The following is a 15,510-nucleotide window of genomic DNA, read 5'->3' as shown; positions in this document are numbered from 1 at the left end:
AGTTTTGATTACTATTTACAGTATTTCTAGTTGTGAACAAAGTGGATGGGGAAGGGTGTAGGTTGTAAGTGGGTAAATAGAGGTACCTGCCAAAGGGCCTCCAGTCTCCTGTAGTAGTCTCAAGAAGGGAGCTGCCCTTCCAGTGATGATGGCCATACCCCTCAAGAATAATTCAGAATGCCTGCACCAGCCTCCAAAGAAGCTGGGGGCCTCAGTGAGGGTGCACCGAGTTAGCACAGGGGGCAGGCGCCAGTGTCCCTTTGCGGTGGGCGAGCTTGGCAACCAGTGTCCATCCGCTGTCCTTCTAATCTTAAAGGAACATTATATTAGTACTTGTTGGAAATATTTTGTGGTTCAAATTAGCAAAGCATTTGTAACATAAGTACCTAAGTAAGCACTGCTTAAAGTAGTATTTATTACTTGACTTTTAAGGTACTCCTATAGGAAATACATGCCAAGAGAATGAAATCTTTTAGCCAAAGACAGTCTCAAGGAGAATGTTTTAGTCAGATTTTTTACCACAGTGACCAAAAGACCTGACAAACACAGTTTTAGAGGAAGAGATGTTTGTGTTTGGGGCTAATGGTTTCATATGTCTTAGTCCATTGCTTCATGCCCTAGGATGAGGCAAAACATCATGATGGAAGGGTGTAGCAGTGTGTAGAAACTCAGGTTATGACAATCAGGAACCAGAGAAAGAACTGTGCTCCACAAGAAAAAAATAGAATCCCCAAAGCACACCCCTGTGACCCACTTCCTACAGCCATACCCTCCCTGCCTCCAGTTGCCACCCTGTTAATTCCTATTTGCAGAGTGATGTATTGTCTAGATTAAGACTCTCAAAACCCAAGCATTCACCTCTATCTTTCTTGCATTGTCTCATACATGATCTTTTAGGGTGCACCTCATATCTAAACCATAACAGAATTTTACTAAAATTATTTTTTTCATTACTCTTTTACCCCCATTCCTCATTGCTAGCTTTGTTTGGGGCCTTATATTGCAGTACTTGAAATATAAAAGTGTTGCTAGTTGAGGGACACTAACAATTAGAAAATTTTCATTAGAATAATTTGATTATGGATAAAGAGAAATATATACAATAGAGGGTATTTACAGAAGTGTCATTTTAACCTCGTCTGTAGATTGTGTATGGTTGTTGAATGAAACAGGAAAGGAAACGTTTTTTGGGGGGATTATTCTATTGAATGGATGGGTAGAGAAACATTTTGTATAGTAGGAAAGGAAGGTGAAGAGTAGGTTAAGGCAAAGAGAAGAGTAGTTGTAAGAGCTGTGTAAAGTGTGGTTATGAGGGTGTCAAATAAGCTGGAACTTGGAAAAAAGAAACCCATTGGGAATTTTTTAAATTTGAAAAAAATTTTAATATTATCATATTTAAAAGCATGTATTCATTTTGATTCTTGAAATGGCAATTCTAAATAATTTTTCAGCCAATAATGTTTATTATATTCATCTTGAATTTTTTTTGTTTTTAAGGATTGCATTTTGTTGAAATGAGCAGTCGTAAATCAAAGAGTAACAACATAATACATGCAGAGTGCCTTTCTCAGGTATGTATTTTCCAGACTCTCAAGGTCTTATTACGATGCAAAGATAATCAGAAAAATAGTCATCTAAGTTGAATTTTTTTCTTAGCACTTAGGAAAACAACTCTTTCCCTAGAGATCAGTATGGGATCATCTGAACACCATATAGAAGCAAAGCTTTTCAGAATGTGCAATGACAGACGTTGTTATGGTTGTTCTCAAGCCCTTTTGTGTCATTTAATAATGTTTGTTGTATAGTAATGTCATACTACTGATTTTATCCTTGGTCTTTGAATAGTTGAATCCTGTCTTACTCATGTCTTCCTAAAAGTGATCTAAATTCAACTTAGTAAAATATTATCTTCAGAATATGTTTTGCACTACTTTTTAAAAAAATTATCCTAGGTATCTTATTCATTTTGGTGATGATGTACATAAAACTGCTTTTTTAATTTTGATTCATTGCTTAGTTCATTGCTAGTATTTGAAATGCAAGTCATTTTTATATGATGATGATTTGTCTTGAAACCTTGCTGAATTCATTTGTTCTAAGTTTTTTTTTTGTTTTTTTTTTTTTTTTAGTGTCTTCATTAGGATTCTCTCTATTTCATGTCATCTGTAGATACAGATAGTTTTACTTCTTCCTTTCCAATCTGGAATCCTTTGATTTCTTTTTCTTGCCTAATTGCCCTGGTGATAACCATCAGTAAAATGTTGAATAGGAATGGTAAGAATAGTCATGTGTATCTTATTTCTGATATTAAGGGGAAAGCATTCAGTTTTCACCATTATAAGTGATGTTAGATATACCTTTATTGTACATGTCCTTTCCTAGTTTATTAAGTGATTTTATATTGAATGTTTAATGTTAAGTGCATTCTGTATTTCAAGTATTAAACATATATCTATGTCTTTCTCTTTGGAAGCTTATAATATGGTGGAGGAATAGGCATGGTATTTCCATCCTGGGATTTCCATTTATCTGACTTGACCTCAACCGTGTTAATTTTTTAAAACAAAACTAATGTGATTATAGTGCTTTGTAAAACCTTACCTTTTCTTCACTTTTCCTTTCTTCCTTACATTTTTTTCTTTCTCTTTTGTTTTTATGGTGTGGTTAACACGAAAATTATAGATTAATCATTGGACCTAGGCCAAGTGTTCTGCGACTGAGCTATATCCTTTAGCTCTAAACCCTTTGTTTTTATTTTTTTTTTTTTAAGGCAGATCTTGCTAAGTTGTCCACACTGTTCTCAGACTTGTGATCCTCCTGTCAGAACTTCTTGAGTAGCTAGAATTATAGGCCGTACACAACCACACCTAGTCTTATCCTTCTTTTGAAGGAAAATGTTTGACTCTGTTTCAAAAATATTTCTTAACTTGGGTATAATTTATGTACCTTTGTGTACAAATTAAAGTTTTTCCATATACAAGGGAGTTAATTTCTGTATACCTGTTTAACCTGCTTCCAGCATACTGTGGGTATTTGAACCTTTCAGTTCTTCACTACAACTTCGCTTCCTTTTTCCTTATATTTTATACGTCGTTATTGTCTAGTGTATTTTAGTGTTTTGTATTTGAAAGATTGAGGTTTGCCTTATTATAGATCTCATCTATGTAGAGGAATATATATAATTCACTGATTCTGTATATATAGCCCATTTGAGTGTTTTACAGGTATCAACCATTACATGTATAACATCAACATTGTCTTACAAGATAACTACCTTAATCTTCAAAACAGGCCTGTTATAAAGATATTATTATCTCCATTTTATAGATAAAGAAATTAAGATTTAGAAAAGACTTAGCCTTTTTATATACATGGCTCTTCTAGCACCAACATCATTATTCTTTCCACTTTTCTGAAATATAACCATGGATTGTTTTATCACTAGTAATTGTCCTACAGGTAAAGAGAACTCAGATTTTTTTCTTTGGTACATGAAGGATGAATTCCATGTTGTCAGTCTGGGAGAATTAAATAATTGAAGCCTCTTACTTAAGCCCATGGGCCAAATCTGAGTCATCTTCCTAAGGTTTTTGATGGAACTCTGAGCAGGTCCATAAAAGGAATGACTTTAATGTTCCGCTTTTTAGAAAACTGTACTAGATTATTTGACATAGTAACTACTTACAAGGATCTTTTTTCTTAGTTCACTCCAATGATTCCATACTTTTTCTTTTTCTTCTTTGTGAGTGGGATGGAAACCCAGGGGCCTCAGGTTCCTAGGTAAGCACTGTACCTCTGTTACGCTCCCAGCCCTGATCCAATTCTTTCTTTATAGCCTAAAATAAATGTGTTTTCTCTCACATAACACACATTCGTTTATATAGTTGAACCAGTACCTTTTTGTTTGTTTCTTGAATTGGTAATTTCTTGACAGTTTTATTTGCATTTTTTTAAGGGAGGATCATACACTTTTATTATTATTGTGTTGTGAATCTAGTAGTTCTTCAAAATTACATGAACTTTAAAAATTTTTTTTGTTCACTTCAGAATTCTGCTTTGTGACAGGTACAGATTGATAGTATTTGAGCTAAGCAGCCCTTTATATGTGTGTGAACTCTAGAGTTTGAGTGTGTGGTACATGACCATTATTAGATTATGTTGCATGATTAGATTTGCTTCTGTCTTTTTGGCCTTGACTGACATTTTATACAAGTGAAGTATTAATTCACTCACATGCATGAAAACAGTCCCCAAGTTGCCAATGTAGCTAAATAAGTAATTCTCCCCCTTTTGAAACTTTCACAACTAAATTCTCATTACTTCTTTGGGTTTTGATAGGTAAAAGAAATCATTAGTTTTATAACTCAGGAAAATGGTAACAGAACTCTTAAGGAGAAGGATTTAGTAAGGATTGAATTAATTCATTAATACCTATTCTCAACTTTCTCATTCAGTTTTGAATGCTTGTAGTAATATTTTTTATATTTATCCCTTTATTTTCAATCAGGTACAAAGAATATTACGTGAAAGATTTTGTCATCAGATTCCACATACTAACCTATTTGGAGTGCAAGTACAGTACAAGTAAGTTTAGGTATTCCCTTGTCAGTTTGAAAACTAATATTTGCCTACCAGGTTTTGAAAATTAATCATACACAAATTTTGATCTTGTTAAGATAGAGAAGACTTTTACACACAAAAAAAGTAAAAAGTTTTGCTTTGTTTATAGGAACAATATATGAAATATGGGCGGATATAAATAGTTCCACAATGAGGAAACCCTGTATCAATCTTGTTTAGTTTCTCTTACCTGATACCATGGAGAGAATGCTGACCTTCTTGCCTATAATATTGGCACTCAGTTCTGGAGTTAAAGGCCAGGGTGTTAGTAGAGAAAAAGGGATCTCTAAATGCAAGGTTCCTAAGAATTGCCTGTTGTTCTTTGTCCCCTACCATCATAAAATTCATTGTTTTCCAAACTTAATAGGTTTCCTCTTCAGATTTTCAGAGTATCAGCACTGGCCTACTATCTTTTTCTTCTTATATCTTCTTTTTAGGACTATTTAGAGCCTAAGTCAAGATCTCCAAGGGAGAGAAAAGAGGAATTGCTGCACAAATTAATATTTAACTTTTAAAAAGTACTACCAGCAAATGATTCCAGCCTTATATTTGAAAGCTTGACCTATTTATATCATTTCAGACATTTAATTGAAGCTGCTAAAAAGAACTGCTATCCATGGAGAAAGTAACTCTGTACTCATTATTGGAACCCCGAGGATCAGGAAAGACCATGGTAAAACTGCTAATTTCTGGTGTTTCTTTGCTTGGATAAACATGTGTTGATTATTATTTCAGATACATTAAAAATGATTTTTATTTCTCTATTTTACAGTGTTTTTTCCCTTTTAAAAATACAGAAGACATGCAAAAATCTTACAAAATTAGGGTGGGGTAATTTAAGTAAAGCATACTTTTATTACCTTGTTATTTCTTCCCAGTGACAGTTTATTTCTTGATGTTTGTTTTATCCTCATCATTGTGCTTAAAGTACTACAGACTTCCTGAAGAAAGAAACTAACATTTATTGAACATGTATTTTGTGCCCCTATACTTACATTCTTTCAGTCATTCTTTACTTTAGCCCTGCAGGGTAGTTTTTATCCTTTTTTTTATAGATTAGGGAATTTTCAGACCATGCTTCTCCCGCCCCCCGCCCTTGTTTTTTTTTTCTTTTACTAGTTATTGTTAAACTCTGAGCAGTTTATTCAAGTCCGTTTTGTCTTTTGTAATTTTCTTCTACTTTCCTGTTTATCATATTTGCTTAGTTACCTCAAAAAGATATTCTTGTTTTTCCCCCTCCGTCTTCTTTCCTTCTCATATTCTTGATTCAATATAGAAGATAAAATAAACATGTTAAACTCAAAAGTAGTATTATTTAATTTTTAAGTGGTTAGGTTGTATAAAATTTTTTCTTATATTTTCTACCCAATAAACTAAATTATTTGATATTTTCTGACAATGAATTTTGATTTCTGTTAGTCACCTTTTTATCACTGTGACCAAAATACCTGACATGAACAACTTAGCGGAGGAAAGATTCATTTTGCCTGATGATTTCAGAGCATTCACTGTATGGTCAGCTGGTTCCAAGGCAGAAACATCATGAAGAAAGGTCCTGGGCAGAGCTAAGCTGCCAAGGAGCAGAAATTGACAGGAAGGGGCTAGGGAGAAGATAAACCCTTCCAGGGCACACACCCTAGACCTACTTCCTCCAACTAGGTTTCACCTACCAGTAGTTCATCCCATCATCAGTGGGATTAATCCATCAAAGGGATAAGTCCACTGATGAGGTCAGAGCTCTGGTGATTAGATCATTATCTACAAACCCCCACCATTGAAACTTGCTGTACTGGGACCATGATTTCAACATGTGAGCTTTTTGGGAACCTTTCAGAACCAAACCATAACACTGAGTAATAATATACTTTTTTAAATATGGGTAGGGTTATGGGGCACAACTTAAGAACAGACGAATCACCACTGAGAAGTCCAAATTTGAGAGTCTTTATTAAGCCAGCCAGCTGACTGTCTCACACAGTGCCCCAAAAAATGGTATTGGGAGAACAGCCCTGACCACAGGGTGTAGTTCTTATACCAAAAATCACATTAATCGTGTCTGTTGCTATGATTCAAAATTACACATTAACATCATGAGATCATCGACAGGGGAAAGTGGGTGAAAAATGACCCCTACCTAGGTACAAACTAAAGAATGGTTGCTAACATCCACACAATCACTGTTCACATGATACATTGTTAGGAGCAATAAGTATCAAAAGAGAGCAATTTTTCTTTACATAGGAATTATCATTCTGTATTGTTAAACATGTCGCACTAAGTAACTGATGATGGGCACAGAGGCAGGGTGTTCCCATGGAGAAGCTTATTTATTTCCTACATAACATGGAGTCTCAGAGCAAAACGGAGTCTGTTTAGTCATTTCCTTTAGAGTCTGACCTACGACATTCTTATGGAGTCATATCTGTCAGCCCATCACAGGTAGTGGAAGTAAAATTATGTAATTTTTTAAAGCAATGTATGTTGACTCCACATTATGTAAGATGAGAGAAATTAGGATTTTGCTTTTATTACCCATTTCTTTTTAAAGTATATAAATTGGGACTTTAGATTATTTTTTATTTCAAAAGTTTCACCTTTATTATATTTACAATACTGTTTTTTAGTATGGTCTGTAACTCATTTCAGTGTTTTTGCTCAGTATCTGTAATCACTGTTTCTTCATTTGAAAGGGTTTTTTGGGTTTTGTTTTGTTTTTCCTATGAATTTAACTTCAGTGCCATTTTGGATAATTTATGAGGGGATTATGTGTTTATATGGTTTTGAGCTATTATATAACTTCCAGTATGATTGGGGATTGAATACTTTGGTTGCAGGTTTTTCCCCTAGAATTATATAGATTTCACTCAATTTTTGCTTTATGGGTAACTTCAAAGACAGGGTTTTCTTATCTTTTATAAATTATCAATCTGGATAGGCTAAATTACATGGTCGTAAGAATCCCAAATTTCCATCACTTCATTCAACAGAAGTTTACTGAAGTTCTTACTCTGTGCTTACTGTGGATGGAAAAAGGGACACTGCCCTTTGTAGTCACTCAAGAGGAGTGTTAGAGATAAACTAGGCCCTGCTTTTGTACAAGAACTCCAGTGGCAGGAAGGGAGAGTTGTGGATGTACTCTTTGAAGTTTCTACCTGACACCACCTCACAGCTTTCTGGATATACTGAGTCATGGGGTCATTCCTAACTTCGGAGAGCAAGGAGTTATATTTCTACTAGGTACCTATGTGGGAGGTTAACCAGAAGTATTTGGTGAATGTCACTATTGACTACAGAATAGCTAACTTGTTTTAGTGATTTTTTTATTTTATTTTATTTTATTTTTTTTTTTGGTCCCCATCTAAATTCTTGTAGAATTTCTTTATCTTAAAAATATGAAAATTTCTAGAGCTCGGTCTGTGTTGGTGATAAAGTTAGTATGAATTTAGGTCTTTCTTCAGTAAATGTTAACTTTGTTTCCAGTTATTATTTCATCTTTGGAAAAGACATTATAATATGAATGTTTAAAGAACATTTTTAGATAATAAGAAGCTCCATATTATATTTCTTAAATGAAATATAGGAAGTACATTATGTGATGTATCATTTCATAATCAACTGTGCATCTGAAACAAAATGGCATTATAGCAGAGAACTTGAATCTCTGAATTTGCATATCAAGGTGTCAGTCCTAAAAATAAACTTGAGTAGCTTAGTGACTGAATTTTACTCAGAACTTCATTTTATAAGTTTGTCCCCAAAGATACAGTGAAAGTGCAGAAAAAAATGAAACACAAAAATGTTCAAGTAAATACACATGGTAAATACTATTTCATTAGAAAATTGGCTTTAAAAAATATTTTAATAGACAAGTTCAGAGATTGTTTTGCATTCCCATATAATTCTGTCCCCAACAAACATATACATACTTAATATCTTACCTTTGTGTGGTACCTTTGTTAATGAACAATACTGATATATTAGCATAATAACGTCAGATTCTCTGTGTTATACAGTTCTATGGAGTTTGACGAATAATGTCATGTATATACTTTTACAGAGTTATATAAAATAGTTTGTCACCATAAAATTCACCGTGCTTCACCCATTTATCCCTCCCCTGGAACTCCTGACAATTGATCTTTTCACTGTATCTATAGCTTGCCTTTTCCAAATATATTTAAATTGTTCCATTTCCTCTTACAGCTTATTAGCTCATTTTTTAAATTGCTGAATGATATTCCATTGTATCCATGCTTATACCACAGTTTATCTATTAATCTATTGAAGAACATCTTAGTTGCTTCCAATTTACCTGTTAGAAATAAATAGACTTTAGTGTGCAGATTTTTATGTGGAGGAAAGTTTTTGTCTCAATTGTGTGAATACTTAGGAACACAATTGCTGGGTCATATGTTAAGGCTATATTTACCTTTGTAAGAAATGCCAAACTGTCAGTGTGACTGTACCTGCTTGCTTTCCCATCAGCAATGAATAAGATTTCTTATTGCTCCACATCCTAAGTATCACTTGGCAGTTTTAGAGTTCTTTGTATATTTGTGATTTTACTTGTGTTTTACAGATACTTTATCCACCTTTGTGACTCACCTTTTAATTTTATAAATAGTGTCTTTGGAAAAGAGAAAGTTTTAAATTTTAACAAAATTAATTTTTCAGTATTTTCTTTCAAGGGTGATGATCTTGCTGTTGTTTCAAACCTCATCACCAAACCCAAAGTCAGCTGCACTTTGTTGATGCTATAGAAATTCTAGAAGTCTAAAGTTTTGCATTTTATATTCAGATTTGTGATTCATTTTTCATTTAATTTTTATGAAAGGTGTGAGCTCTGTATCTTATTTGTTTTTTATTTTTGCATTTGACTCTCCAGTTGGAGGGGAAAAAACACTATCTTTTCTTCATCAAATTGCCTTTGCTTCTTTGTCAAAGATAATTGACTTCATGTAGGTCTGTTTCTGGGGCTTTTTATTTCCTTGATCTGTTAGATATGTTCAATTTGTTGTTTTTGCCACTGTCTTCATTACCAGAGTATTTTTGTTTTTAATTCTTTCTAGATATACACGACAGTAGAGTATATTCTGACATGTTATACATATATGGAATATAACATTTTCTAATTACCATGGTTTTTATAGTCAGCTTTGAAGTTAAGTACTCGAAATCTTGTGATTTTGCTCATCTTCAGTATTGTGTCAGCTGTTCTGGGTGCTTTGTATTTCCATATTGTGTTTAGAATCAATTTGTCAGTATCCATAAAATACTAGGACTCTCTGTATTGAATTGCTGGTGTTTTATGTTTAACCTGTAGATCACATTGGTTAGGAACTGACATTTAACTATACTGTTTTCCCTTTCATGAACAAGAAGTATCTTTTTATTTATTTAGATATTTCTTTTTTTAAATTTTTTTATTTTTTTGACTTTTTATTGTATTTATTATTTTATGTATTCATTTTCCTATCCCCACTGTCCCATCCCTCCCTTCACTCACCCTGTACTATCCAAAGTTAGCTAGATATTTCATGAGTTTTTGTGTTCCTTATATTGATCTTATATATATTTTCTTAGATTTATACCACAGTATTTTTTTGGTAGTAATAAGAATTGTGTTTTTAAATCGCTTTTTCCAGTAAAATTCAAAATTTCTTGTTGCTAACATATTAGCAAATAATTGGCTTTTGTTTATCATATCCTGCAACCTTGTTACAATTGCTTGTCTGAGGTTTCTTGTGCACTGTAGAAATTTTTCTTTTTTAGTTAGACAGTCATATTATCTATAAGCAAAGATAATTCTGATTCTTCCTTTCCTATCTATAACTTTTATTTCCTTTTTATTTTCTAAGTCATTCATCAACTATGTTTAAGACTTGATAATAAGATTTAACTAGTATACTGTATACTCAATAAGAATTTAAGGCTGTTTTCACTAATGAATGCCATCCTACTATTTTTTAATATTATTTTTCATTTCTTCTTATTTCTCACTATTAAATTATCAATTATTAAGCCTTTCTTCTCATTTATCTGCTTTTTTTCATCTTTTTCTTCCTATCCCTCAATATTCTACCATATGACTAATGTGATTTCCTATACTAAGAGTTGTCTTGTTGCTCCTCATAATTCCATATTGGTTTTCTAATGATCCTTCTTATCTCGCTCCTTATCATGCACTTTTTTAGTTTATTCTGTTGAAGTAACATTTATTTCATAAAGTATACATTTTTAGTAGTAATTAATCTTTTTCATCCACTTGATATTTCCTTTCTTTCACATGATAGCATCTTTTTATAAATCCCTGTTAGGTTTATTCCATATACTTAAGTTTAAAGGAGACAGATTTATTTAGTAGAATTTATCAGTCAATAAAATGGATAGATTATTCTTGATCATAGTAACAGTTTATCTAGTAGTTGCTTCTTCTTAAACCAGAGAGCCTTGCCCTCATGCCGTGAAGTCCATTTATCCAGTAAAACTTAATGAAAATCTGGAAGAATCCCTTACCTGGTACTTCATTTTGGTATAGTTTAGTTTATTTGTGCTGCACTTCAATATTGAGAGGTTGAAGAAAGGAGGAACATTGTTTGACTTGCACTGCTTTCATAATTTGTTGTGTGGGGAAGGTATCCTGAGATACAAAAATAATCGAATCAATTTTCAGATATAGTCTATTATCAGACAAGAAGAATTAATGGAGTAATTATACAAATTCAGATTTTAAAATAAGATCATAGTATATTTAAAAGTGTGTCCAAACTGAGATACAAATATGCATAACCTATAGTTAATTGAAAAAGATAAGAGATGAAGTGATTTCTTGTCTTTCAGAGTTTATTTTAAAATGTAGGCATTGTTCCAGCTGACAGTTTGAGCCTGAAAGTACTCTTCTACATAGCGTTTACTATAGATGAACTTGGGAGATGATCCAATAGGACGATTCTTCTTGTTGTGTAACAACGAGTCTTATATACTTTGTTAATATTTGGAAATAGTAGTGGTTGAGCATAAAAATACTTACATGTTAGCATATCTAAGAGAATTATCCAGGTGTGTTTGTAAAATTAATTTTCTAAAAAGTACTTTTTTCTACAAAGGATATGGAAAGGAGTTAACCAAATGGTTATGTTTATCAGTGTTGTATTAATAACATACTAAATATTTTTACTGTATATGGTAGTTAAAATTATTTGAAAAGATGACAGTGTATCTGGGGAAAAAACTGACTTATACAGTTGATTCCTAACTAATTACAGAATAAATTTCTGAAAAATCCAAATTGGAACTAAAAGTATTACTTGAAGATGTATTTGTTAATGCATTTATCATTTTAGACCATACACATACTCCGTAATGACAGTAGTGGGCAGATAGAGGCAAATAATAACTTGGTATTTAAAGTAGGCATAGTGGAAAAAGTCCTATAACTCTTTATACATATGTACACTGAAGAGATTGTTAATATGTATTATTATATTCTGCAAAGGATTTGAAATGGTTTTCAGTAATTTGTCAAAAGATTAAAGAAAATGATTTACAAATTAAAGTCAGAGTCAAGAAAAACTACAAGACAAAGGGGAAAGAACCCAATGACATACTTAAAAAAGCATGATAAAAGCAGTATTTTGATGGAGCATATTTGTTGTCCAGGGTTGTGCTCTTGTGATAGGGTCTGACCTGATCCAAAGGCAAAGAAATATCATCTTGCCTCAGTTCTTCATTGTAATTTCTTAACTGGGATACTACTAGTAGCTATGACAGTTGATAACTTTAGATTGTTCCCTTGTAAGAAGACCTAGCCTACTTGTGATCTGAAGTAGAATTTTCCATAGTCTAAAAATCATACAAAAATGGCAATAGTAGTATGTTTAATAACCTAATATAAAACCTAGAAGTTTAAAATGAGGATATTTGCTGCTGCTGCTTTTGCACAAAGAGACAAATAAGAGTAGGATGTTGCCCGTGCAAGTAGTTTTAATAGATTCATTTTTAAAAATAGTTTTCCAGTTGCCCCACTGCCTTTCTTAAATAATTTTTGTCTCCCTAAATTTTGATTTCATCTGTAATAGTTTATTTGTATATTCTTCTTTTCCTGAATCATTTGTCTTGTGATAGTATTCTTCTAATATTCCTTCAACTTTCTTTTTCCTTTTGAAAGTTTCATTATTCTTAGTTCTGTTTATTTTCAAATTTTAATAAATATATGCAATGATAATATGAAGAGATGTCTATGATATGGCAGTTTAAGAGTGATACTATGGCTCAAGTAAAAAGAAGCATAAATAGGTGGCAAAGAAACCTTTAATTATGAAAATGTGAAACTTTATAATTGGATGCTTTAAGGCAATTAAACACTATATGACTCTAAGTGTATCTAATAGTAATTTCTATTGGCATTTGTTATTAGTAATAATGTTTCATTGCAACCTTTAAGTTTCTTTAATAAAGACTGTCTTTGTCCTTGGTGACTAATAGAATATTTCTTTTTCAATTAATTTACTGATATTTCTCACTTTCTTTTTATGATACCATACAAAGTAGTTCACAGTATTCCACAGTAATTGACATATTGGGTGTAGAGTTTTTTTTACAGTCATTTAATATTGTTCTGGTAAGTATTTTTCAGTAGCTTTTGACTGATTTTTTTCTATACTTAGAATGAGTGTTAAATATAAAATGTAGTAAGACATGAAGTTCATAAGGGACTCTAGTTTACTGTGACATGTGTAAAAATATTTCTTTTAAAATTTTAGGGTTGGACTAGGATATAGCTCAGTTGGTCAAGCACTTGCCTTCCTGTGTGAGGCCCTGAGTTTCATCCCCAATACCCAGAAGAAAATATGTTTTGTTTTTAATATTAGAAGTTGTTTCTAAACTTTTATTAGAAGTTTGGGTAGATAATTGAAACAATGCACTATCAGTTCTTGCTCTAGTATCTTAAGAAGAGTCAGACGTGAGGTTCTAGTTCAACTTGCTATAAAAAATATTTGAAAATTTGGTAATTACAATTTGTTTATATCCTGTTCCCCCCATTCATAATTTTAAAAGGGACATTGGCTTCTTATTATCTCTTCCTAGTATTAAATATTTTATTAACTCTTCAATTTTTTTTAGTTAATAAATCATGCTTTGAAAGAACTCATGGATATAGAAGTAGTGAGTGAAAATATATTACAAGTTCACCTAAATGGTAAGTAGGCCATCAGTTTGAATGGAAAATGATACAAACCACAGGGTTTTTTTTATCTTGTGAAACTAATTTGTGTGCTTTAAATCTGCAATTATATTTTTAAATCTAAATTCATATTTAATAGCCTTGAACAAACCATACACAATGTTAGAAATTAAAAATTGATCATTATGAAGGCACTTATGGACTCTGTTTTTTGTCTTTATTTTTCTAAATAATGGTATCCTCAAGGAAGTCTGTTTATTGACAATACCAAATGTTTTTATTGCAGTTTTTTAAAAATGACAATGCAAACTAACAGACTTTATTTTCTTTCTAATTAATTTTTTAAAGTATTAGAAAATTTATTTGGGTAATAATCTGTGTCAAATACATATTTTGATTTAGTACTTTTAATTGGGATATTTTTCAGGACTGCTGCAGATCAATGATAAAATTGCTCTGAAGGAAATCACAAGGCAGTTAAGTCTGGAAAATGTAGTTGGAGATAAAGTTTTTGTAAGTATTGTATATTTTATTAAATGAACTTCAAAGCAAAGTGTCCACATAGATACTTTTATATTTCTGGAAGGTTAGGAGAGGGTTTCAGAGATTTAAGTTAAAATATGGAAGACTCTTGTCAAAAAATATACAGTATATTAGGATACATTTAGTTATCAAACCTTTATATTTGGATTTTTATCATAGATTGTACTAGTTCTAAAATAGCTAAGAAATCCATATTTCTGTACCTATTCCCTAAGTTTATTCCTTTTCAGATAAGTACTTTCTATCCTTAGAGATAAATTAATATTAATCTATTAAATAGCAGTTTATTTGTAGTCTTCTGACTAGTGTAGTATGGGCATAGTAAAAACTTCTGAATTTAAAGCTACAATAATTACTTCTGACTCTTGCTTTACTACCTTAAATCTCTAATGATCTTGGACTGATGAATATATCTGAATTTTAGATTCTTCATATGTGGCACATATTTCACAAGGTTATTCTAAAGAATAAAGGAAACATTAAACTTAATTTAGATTAAATGTTACTTTTCTGGTTGCAAATATGCTGTACAAATGTCAGTTATCTCTTACTATTTAATTTGCAGATATTTATCCATAACTCAATTATCATACAGCATGCAGTCTCAGGACAGTGAGCATCACTATAATTTAAAGTCACTGGTCTTAAATGTTTTCACAATTATAAACTTTTTACTGTCAACTATTTTATGGACCTAGGAAAATAGGATTAATTTGAGACCTTCCTTTCATGAGGAAATTACCTATCCTTACACTGCATATGCAGTTGTAATTGGACACTAATATTCCAAGTTCATTTTCTGATGACTGGTGATCATGCAGTGCCTTCACTGTATTCTCATAGCTATGTATTCTCTGCTGCAGTGACATGACCATAGTTGTGTAAGCATTTAGGAATTTCTTTTCTTTAATTACTATCTATAAAAATCTGAGCCAACCATATGCTTTCCTTTCATATTTTGCAGATCTTTGAAGTACAAGTTCATAATGCTCCATCAATAAATACAATGTTCTACCTCCTGTTTAGAATGTAATGCCTGAGCTAGTGACCTACTACTTGGTCAGAGGGAGTTCTTATGTAGGCTCATTTTGACTTTTGGTTTCCAGTTGATCTGAATAGGTGTTTCTGACATTCCTAAATGGACATATTCATACTGGATATTC

General features: G+C 32.1%; 1 protein-coding gene across 6 annotated transcripts in view; it reads left to right on the top strand.

Moving 5' to 3' along the window:
• Positions 1–15,510, top strand: part of ORC4 (origin recognition complex subunit 4) — a 125,200-nt gene that overhangs the window by 76,294 nt on the left and 33,396 nt on the right. For all 6 annotated transcript variants that reach the window (XM_079132475.1, XM_079132473.1, XM_079132476.1 and 3 more), the window contains 2 exons: positions 13,744–13,819; positions 14,232–14,317. In XM_079132475.1, coding sequence (XP_078988601.1) covers positions 13,744–13,819; positions 14,232–14,317 — 162 coding nt within the window. The remainder of the gene's footprint in view (positions 1–13,743; positions 13,820–14,231; positions 14,318–15,510) is intronic.

The sequence above is a fragment of the Sciurus vulgaris genome, assembly GCF_902686455.1.
Source record: "Sciurus vulgaris genome assembly, chromosome: 3".
In the NCBI taxonomy this organism is placed as follows: domain Eukaryota; kingdom Metazoa; phylum Chordata; class Mammalia; order Rodentia; family Sciuridae; genus Sciurus; species Sciurus vulgaris.
This window is presented reverse-complemented; position numbering and strand designations above follow the sequence as displayed.